Source organism: Panthera tigris, chromosome A2 (genome assembly GCF_018350195.1).
Source record: "Panthera tigris isolate Pti1 chromosome A2, P.tigris_Pti1_mat1.1, whole genome shotgun sequence".
Classification (NCBI taxonomy): Eukaryota; Metazoa; Chordata; class Mammalia; order Carnivora; family Felidae; genus Panthera; species Panthera tigris.
Genome location: NC_056661.1, coordinates 2449051 through 2458514, shown reverse-complemented (window position 1 = coordinate 2458514; position 9464 = coordinate 2449051). Strand labels below are relative to the sequence as shown.

The window sequence follows — 9464 nt, the reverse complement described above, 5'->3', positions numbered from 1 at the left end:
GGACTCCCCAGAATCACCCGGGAGCTGGGGGCATACACAGCAGAGACGCTCATGCCCTCTCCGGGACCCTCCCCGCCCCCGTGAGCAGTCACCTCCTCCAGGGCGGCCACGGGACACCTGCTCGGCATCAGCAGGCCCAGGCGCCGTGGGGAGGACCACGGGGCCTCGGGACGCACCCCCGCTGGCCGCCCTGTTCCCGCCTCTCCGTCAGGACCCCCTGCTCCCTGCGCACTCCCGGCACCCCCCCTCCCCCGCCCCCCGCCGGCCCACCCCTCCCGGGGGTCCCGCGGGCCCAGAGAAGCACCCGCGCGGGCAGCGGCTCAGATGCTCCGCACGCTGGAGATGCTGGTCAGGGGCTCTCGCATCCGAAAGCTGAGCGACCGGGAGCCCCGAAAGCTGTCCCTCGGCCTCAGCGAGCTGTCCGTGGTGGAGGCCTCAGAGTGGGCCTCGGCGGCCTTGGCCAGGCAGTCCCCGGGCCCCCGCAGGCCCAGCCTGAGACACCCGCAGCAGAGGAAGCCCAGCACGGCCTGGCACACCTCGCGGCTGCGGAAGGAGTAGATGAGGGGGTTGACCGCGGAGTTGAGCACGGCCAGCGCCAGGATCCAGTCCATGCCCCGCAGGTACTCCTGCGCCCAGTCGTGGGAGCTGAAGACGTCGGCCAGCAGCAGCCCGAAGAGCGGGCCCCAGCACACCAGGAAGGCCGCCAGGATCATGAGCACCGTCTCGAGCAGCCGGCGGGCCTTGCGGCGGGCCAGCACCCGGGAGGCCTTCTGCCCGTTGGCCTGCACCACCCGGAAGATGGCCCCGTAGAGCACCATGATGGCGGCCAGGATGCAGGCGAAGACCGCCACGCAGAAGAGGATGTACTCCTTGGCGTAGAGCGGGAGCAGGCTGGAGCAGCGCCGGAAGGAGCACACGCAGTTCCAGCCGAGCAGCGGCAGCAGGCCCAGGAGGATGGCCAGCAGCCAGCACAGCCCGATGAAGCCGTAGACGCGGCCCGTCTTGCCGGCCCCGCTCCTGGCCACCGGCCGCACCATGGTGGCGAAGCGCTCGGCCGCCGTGAAGAGCAGGCTGAAGGTGGAGGCGGCCAGCGCCATGAACAGCAGGCCCTCGCGCAGGAACCACTGGGTGGGCGCCAGGAGGAAGGTGCGGGCGCCCGACAGCAGCACGTTGGCCAGGTAGGCCGCGCCGGTGAGCAGGTCGCTGAGCGTGATGTTCACCAGGCAGTAGTACACCCAGCGCCGGGACCGCATGCGGCTCACGATGGCCAGCAGCACCAGCAGGTTCTCCAGCACCACCAGGCAGCTCACGGCCACGAAGAGCCCCCGCAGGACGCCCAGGCCGCCCTCCTCGGGCCCGCCGCGCCCCGCCAGCCGGCCCGAGTGGTTGTAGTGCAGCGCGATGAGCCGGCTGTGCCCGCCGGCCGCCAGCTGCTGGCAGGACTCGGGGGCCTCGGCCGGGGACCCCGAGCCGTTCATGGCGGTCCCCTGGGACGGACTGAGGCCCCGGGGAGGCTCGCCCCCGGGGCAGGGTGGAGCCACTCGCCGGGCCTCGGTTTCCTGTTATTTGAAATTTCCTGTTATGTTCGAGGTACCCCCCGCCCCAGGCCGGGGGTGAGGCCGGGGACAGGGAGGGGCATCCCAACGGTCGGCTCCCACCCCGGCTCCGGGAGGGTGCTGTGGTTGCCCCCTGCCGCGAGACCCTATCTGTGCCCCCCCCCCGTGGTGCGCCCCACTCCCCCCCCCCCCCGAGAGCCCAGGGAGGGGCGAGGGCCCCAGAGGGGAGGGGAAATGGGCCCCTTTCCCGGGCTGGGCGGCTCCCCTGCCCCCCCCCAAGCTACCCCCTCCAGGACCCCGTCATTCTCCTCAACCGCTCCAAGCCTGCCTGGCACACAGTAGGTGCTTAATAAGTGGGTTAAGTGGCTGCGCACACAGGAGCGCCCCCAGATACCTCGTGGAAGGCATAGGCACATTTTGTTGCCATGACAGAGCCAGGCCCGGCCTGTGGTACGCTGTCCACAGAAGGGGAAACTGAGGCCAGCCGTCCCCAGTCGCCCAGGAGAACACACAGCAGGAGGTAAACACCCAGACAGGCGCACGCGTAGGTCTCGGCCAGGACCCTCGGGATTGCCTCTCCTGTGCCTGAGCTGGGGCTGCTCCCCTCACCCCTGGATGGGGAGGGGCGGGGCTCATAGGAAAAGTGGGAGCTCACCCCCTCGTGTCTATCCTGACCCAGTCAGGCCGACTCACCTGGAGATGCTGAGGACTGGGGCATGCGCACCAGGTGGGGGAGGGGCGGGGGGTGGGGCACGAGTCCAGCCGGGTCCTGGGGAATCCGAGTCGGGGAGGCGTAGCTACAAGGGGCTCCAACATCCCCATAAGTCTCGGCGGTCACGATGAGACTGGGGCCGAGGGCGGACCAGCCTGCACCCCTTCCCTTTGTTCAGTGTTCAGCCCTGGGAGCAGGGCAGGTACCGGGAGCCGCAGACAGAGGTGCTGCCTGAGGACTTAGGAGCACCCTCTCACTGGAGGTGACCAAGCAGAAACGGGTCTGAGGAGGAGGTTGTGGGAACAAGGGCTGCCCAGACAGTGGGGGTGTGAGGCTGGGGCAGGGGGACACGCCAGGGAGCACCCCCGAAGAGCTGAGCACTGAGCCTCAGCCTCAACTTCACAAGGAACCACCAAACTCAGGCACATTCACAGAGACACGCTGTGTGTCCTGATGCTGAGCCTGGACCTTGAAATGGTCCCTGATCCTGCACTGAGCCCTGATCCTGGACTGAGCCCTGATCCTGAAATGAGCCAAATTGAGCCCTGAGCCCAGGCTCAGCCATGATCCTGGGCTTAACCCTGATCTTGGACCCAGCCCTGATCCCAGACTGAGCCCTGATCCTGGACTGAGCCCTGAGCCCAGGCTCAGCCCTGATCTCGGACTGAGCCCTGATCTCAGGCTCAGCCCTAAGCCAAATTGAGCCTTGAGCCCAGGCTCAGCCATGATCCTGGGCTTAACCCTGATCTTGGACCGAGCCCTGATCCCAGACTGAGCCCTGATCCTGGACTGAGCCCTGAGCCCAGGCTCAGCCCTAATCCTAGACTGATCCCTGATCCCTGGCTGAACCCTGACCTTGGCTGAGTGGGTGACCATAGACTGACCACAACCCTGACTCTGGCTGACACCTGGCCCAGAACTGAACTCTGATCTCAAGCTGAGCCCCAATTCTAGTTGAGCCGGGCCTCCGCCTAAGCCCCACTCCAGCTGCAACTCGGACCCCGGTCTCAGAGAGCGAATTCAGGACTAAAGTAAATGTTATGAGAGAGCAGAGTTTGACTAACAAGGCCAAGCTATCCAACAATGACCTTCTGCCACCAATTACCTGCCGCCTAGTGGAAGGCCCTATGCACACCGTACCGTATTTAATCTCATGATTATCCCCATGCTACAAAAGAGCCATCCCCCCTCTAGAAACCTGCCCAAAGTATGCATGCAAATGGTTATTCATTGTTGTTGGTAAATGCAAAATATTAGAAGCAGCCCCAACGTCTGCACCCAGGAGAGAGGCCGATGAGCGACGCTGCACGTAGCGTGGAGCGCCACACGGCTGTGAGCGTGAGTGAGTGGATGGGCGTGGCCTCCAGGACGTATGGTTAAGGGGGTGGGGGCGGGGCAGGGGATACAAAAGGCTATACGTAGGGCGCTACCTTCTGCAAAGCGAAGAAGGGGAAATAAGGCCCCGATCTGCTTGCTTTTGCAAAAGACACACAGGACAGATAAACCAGGAACCCGTGAAATTGGTTCCCTGCGGGGGGTAGGGGGGCGGGTAGAGTTGAAATAAATGGACAGCGGTGGGACTGACACCCTATGAGCATTCCTCATAGTTTTCAAGCTCTGAGTACACTTGCCATAGTTTACAATGAAATTAACTCAACAAGGGTGCAGGGGAAAAGCTCCAGGATGTGGATCAGAAACAGAAAACAGGTGAAACGAACTGTGTTTCAGATGAAAACCATGACCGCCCAGAAATAGAGGAGAACCAGCCCGTGCAACCTTTGGGCACGACACTTTTTCTAAAGACGAAAGGAACTGACCAAAAAAAAAAAAAAAAAGGTCGTTGTTTAGTACATTTGTTTTCAGGACTGGCAGGGTGTAGTCATTCTGAAAGTCTCATGTGTATTATGGGACTGAGCAAAGTAGCGAGGGTACTGATGTCAGTAAGAAGCAGGTCTTGGGGCGCCTGGGTGGCTCAGTCGGTTGAGCGTCCGACTTCGGCTTGGGTCACGATCTCACGGTCCGTGAGTTCGAGCCCCGCGTCGGGCTCTGTGCGGACAGCTCGGAGCCCGGAGCCTGCTTCGGATTCTGTGTGTCTCTCTCTCTGCCCCTCCCCTGTTCACTCTCTGTCTCTGTCTCAAGAATAAATAAACATTAAAAAAAAAAAGAAGAAGAAGCAGGTGTTCATAGAGGAGCATATAAGACGTCAACATGGGTAGGAGAGAGCACAGGAAACAACCTCGGAGGGAACGTATCAGCGAGGACCGTGACGATTTACTTTATTTCATTTTTTTAAGTTTCTTTATCTTGAGCGAGACAGAGAGAGAGAATCCCAAGCAGCCTCCACACCATCAGCACAGAGCCCAATGTGGGGCTTGAACTCACGAACGGTGAGATCATGACCTGAGCCGAAACCAAGAGTCAGATGCTTAACCTACTGAGCCACCCTGGCGCCCCGGGCCCCGTGATGATTTAGACAAAAATCTATTTCATAACTCTGTCCACTGAGACCAGCCAATAACAACAGTTGCATCTAGCCCCTAGATCAGATCTTGGCTTTTGAATATCGCCTCCAGGGCTCCTGGGAGAAATGGCTGATTCCGGGAGTGGGGCAGGGAGAGTGCCACGCGAGCCTGGAAGTTCATGGTGGGCCAGGAAGTCAGGACGGGGACCTGTCAGAGACACAGGGGCCAGCCTGACAGGGCGGCTGCTGGCCCAGCCTGGAGCGATCTGGGCATCGGTACTGAGCGACCTTAAAATTGAGAGAGACTCAAAGTAGTGGTTGGGCGCCAGGGGGGCGGGGGGGGGGGACAGCCAGTGTTCGATGGGGACAGAGTTCAGTTTCACAAGAGATGGACGGCTGCACAGCATTGGGGATGGTTTAACGCCACTGAACCGGGCATTGGACGTGGTTGAGATGGTCAATTTTATGTTCAAGTGCGGTTTATCCCAATAAAACCAATTAGGGGAAAGAAAAAAAAAAAAAAAAAGAAGACTCTCTCCATATCCTGCAGCTCCACCGGTAAACGTCCCCCCGATAACGGAGTCAGAACAGTCATCTCTTTGTGACCTCTCCAGCAACAACTGGCCCAGGCAAGAGTCGACACTGGGAGTTAAATGACTGCGTGGGGTCCCTGGGAGCAGGGCATTTGCATAATCTCAAAGTATCTTCCCACGGATCACTTTTTCTTCTTTTCTTTCTTTTTTTTCTTAACGTTTATTCATTTTTGAGACACGGAGACAGAGCATGAGCGGGGAAGGGGCAGAGAGAGAGAGAGAGGGAGACACAGAACCCGAGGCAGGCTCCGGGCTCTGAGCCGTCGGCACAGAGCCCGACGCGGGGCTCGAACCCACGGACCGCGAGATCGTGACCTGAGCCCAAGTCGGGCGCTTAACCGACCGAGCCACCCAGGCGTCACCCAGGTGACGGGGACCGGTCACTGCTCGGATATTCCCGCCGGGGGTGTGTGCCAGCAGACAGACTCGCCCTGAGGCACATCCCACAGAATAACTGACCTGTACACTTTCCAAGGTCTGTTCATTGACAACGGGTGGCGTTTTGGAGGAAAGGTTCGTGATGTGTCCGACTCACTCTCAAACTAGTTGGGAAAATGGAGGAAAAGATTTTCTATCGAACAGATCATATATTCTTAGACAACGTGTATGGAGAGATCCCAAGCAAGAGGTTAACCACGGGCGGATCCAGCTCTGGGAGTTAGACTTTTTCTGCGAGGGGCCAAATAGTAACTATTTTCAGCTTTGTGGGCCAGACAGTCTCTGTCACAATGACTCAACTCTGCGGGGGGCGCCTGGTGGGGGCGGGGGGGGGGCTCTGTCGGTTGAGCGTCCGACTTCGGCTCAGGTCATGATCTCGCGGTCCGTGGGTTCGAGCCCCATGTGGGGCTCTGTGCTGACAGCTCGGAGCCTGGAGCCTGCTTCACATTCTGTGTCTCCCCGTCTCCCGGCCCCTCCCTTGCTCGTGCTCTGTCTCTCTCTGTCTCTCAATTTAAAAAAACAAAAAAACAACCAATTACCCAACGCTGCTGTTGTAGCAGAAGTGGGCGGGGACAATATGTAAATGGATTGGCCACGTGCCGGTAAAACTCCATTTGCCAAAACAGGCTCAGCACAGGTCGTTGGTGAGTCCCTGACCTATAGATAAAGGGTTCACGGGAGTTCACTGTCCTCGTTTCGCAACTTGTTGCCTCACTTTGTGGTCAGGTTGTGGTCCCTGAATATCACTTCCCATGAAAAGGAAGCAGGGCTCCTTGGAGAAATGGCCGGGTGCAGGGTGCAGGGTGCAGGGTGCAGGGTTGGGGCTGGGCGAGCGTGGGAGGAGCTAACGGCGGCTGTCTGTGCCCGGCTAAGAACTCTTCGGGGCGGCTGGGGACGTGTCCTTCTGTGTCTGGCTCCTGTCACCGCGCACAGTGGCCTCCAGATCCGTCCACGTGGTGGCAGGTGGCAAGATATCCTAACTCTTTAAAAAAGCTTATGTATTTATTGAGAGAGAGAGACAGTGAGCAGGAGAGGGATAGAGAGGGGAGGAGAGAATCCCAAGGTCGATTCCACGAACCACGAGATCACGACCTGAGCTGAAATCAAGACTCAGACGCTCCACCGCCTGAGCCACCCAGACGCCCCGGGACGTCTTAACTTTTTAAGGCTGGACGGTCCTGCAGCGTGTGTATGGGCCGCATCGAGTTTCTCCTTCATCCATCACTGGACTCGGGGGCTGCTTCCGCGTCCCGCCTGCTGTGAATAACGCTGCTGGGAACACGGGTGTGCGAATATCGCTTCAAGACCCTTTCAGTTCTTCTGAGTGGTTTTTAAATAGAGTAGTTCCAGGCAATAGATGCAGAGAAAACGAAAGCATTAGGCTATCGCCCCGCTCTAGCCGTGGCCAATGCTGTGTCTAAGGAATGTTCTCCAGTGGCCGCTACGACCATTCGTGATGGACGAATCGGACTGATGCCCCCTCCGTCCAGGGATCAGCGTTAACACAAAAAAGAGAGAGTGAACTTGACGTTCGGCTACGCGTCTCCTGGAGAGGGACGTGGACACGGGGACTGGCACGACGAGAATCAAGCAAGCGGTCCGTGTCCTCGGCGGGGGGCTTACAGCGGCGTCCTGAAAGTCCACTCACGTTTCCAGACAGATCAGCTTGAGGCGTCCCGGGGAATGGGGAGGGAGTACGTTAGTCGACGCCTGGGAGGCCACTCGCCCAGTCGGGAGGCTGGGATACGGGACAAATGACCTGGTTTCTTCGACAGATCAATGGCAGCGAGAAAAAGGTCGTTGGATGCTTACAGATGAGAAGAGTTTGTCCCCGAAGTGGCCAAACACCACGCGTGGGCTTTGTCTGTGAGAAAACGCCTGCGGGATCTGACCGTCCTCGAGCAGACGTGACGCCCCCGTGGGCCCAGTCCGGCGACACGCTGAGCGGGTCCCAGCATCGCTCCCGAGGGAGTCTTGCCAAAAATGCACGGGGTCAGTCAAATCAAGAGCAAATACCAGACAAACCCGGGTTTTGGGAACCGAACAGAACCCTTCCCAGGGGCCGTGAGGGACAAAGACGAGCCACCCCGGAATGAGGGCACAGAGCCAACACAGCACGATCAGGGATCCTGGACCAGGAAAGGGGCGTCCACGGAAGGCTGGCCAATTTGGAACAAAGTCCACGGGCTAGCTAGACTTTGGAGGCGGGAGGCCTTCTGTCTCAGAAGGGGGCCCTCAAGTGCGTGATGATGAAACGGCGCGAGGTCAAGGATAATCAGAGTCACCACGAGGCAGGTGTGGTGGGGCCAGGAGGAGGGAGGGCCGGAAATGGGCCAGCCAGGAAGGGTCAATGCCAACTGACTGCATAGGGATGGGGGGCACCTGATGGCTCAGTCGGTTAAGTATCTGACTTCGGCTCAGGTCATGATTTCATGGTTCGTGGGTTCGAGTGCCGCGTCGGGCTCTGTGCTGACAGCTCGGAGCCCGGAGCCTGCTTCAGATTCTGAGTCTCCCTCTTTCTCTGCCCCTCCCCCGCGCGCGCTTTAAAATTTTAAATTTTAATTTAATTTATTTAAATTTAATTTAATTAATTAATTAAATTTTTTAATTTAAATTTTTTAATTTTAATTAAATTAATTAATTAAATTTAAATTAAAAAAAATTTTAACAAGAAAACAATTTTTAACAGTTGCTTCTGGAGGACGAGACCTATGAAAGCAATAACGTCTTGAGCCCACAGAAGTCCCAGCGCGGCCTTGCCTCACCTCCCTGTTTTCGTAGGTTTGGTATTTTCCACGATCAGGAAAAAAAAAAAAAAAAAAAAAAAAGGTTTTCAAAGGGTTGGGCGACCCCTCAGCCAGGGGCCCGACGCCCACAGCGGTGTCACACCGGTCTTCCTGCTACGATGAGGGGCAAGTGGCCCTTTGCCTCTGTGGTCCTGCCCCCTGAAGCCCGCCAGCTCAGCCTAATCTCGAGGAAACCTCCACCGAGGGACGATCCCCGAAATACCTGCAGGGAGATCTGGAGTCCTCGCCCCCCCATAGCTGGGCACGTGACGTCATTGTGACCTCACGTGACCACATTTCCTCATCGGAAATAGGGTCTTTGCGGGTGTAATCAAGTTGAGGCGAGGTCATTAGGGTGGGCCCCCATTCAGTACGACCGCTGTCCCCTCTGAGGGGGGAAAACGTGGACACACACGGGAGAAGGGGCCACATGAAGAGAGGCGGAGATACAGGAGGGACTGAGCCAAGGCCAAGGGGCGCCTGGAGCCCCCAGAAGCTGGAAGGCGCGGGAAGGGAAGGATCCAGCCCTGGGGTCTTTGGAGGGAGAGAGCCCTGCCACACCTTGACTTCTGCCCTCTAGAACTGAGAGTAAAAATCTGCCATGAAGTCACAAAGTGTGTGGCACTTTATTTTGTGGTCCCGGGAAACCAAGGCAATCCCTGTCCAGCGTGCTTGAAAACTGCCAAGCTCATGAAAATCAAGCCAGGGGCTTCTGTCTGCCAGATGCGATGCTCCCCGATTCATGAATCTCTGAATAAAACCAAGAAGTTCTTTAAAATTACCAAACATGGGCAACTCAGTCGGTTGAGCGCCCGACTCTTGATTTCAGCTCAGCTCGGGATCTCAGGGTCGTGAGATTGAGCCCCGCATCGGGCTCCACCAACAGTGTGGAGCGTGGGTAAGATTCTCTCTCCCTCC

General features: G+C 58.3%; 1 protein-coding gene across 1 annotated transcript; it reads right to left on the bottom strand.

The window, feature by feature from the left end:
- Positions 1 to 254: 254 nt before the first annotated feature.
- On the bottom strand, positions 255 to 1670 carry S1PR4 (sphingosine-1-phosphate receptor 4). Its single transcript, XM_042977720.1, has one exon. It carries the CDS (start codon positions 1476 to 1478, stop codon positions 321 to 323), a length of 1158 nt encoding a protein of 385 aa, XP_042833654.1. The 5' UTR covers positions 1479 to 1670; the 3' UTR covers positions 255 to 320.
- Positions 1671 to 9464: the final 7794 nt, after the last annotated feature.

Coding starts and splice junctions, on each gene's coding strand:
- S1PR4 (XM_042977720.1), bottom strand. CDS start 1,478: ATGAACGGCTCGGGGTCCCCGGCCGAGGCCCCCGAGTCCTGCCAGCAG.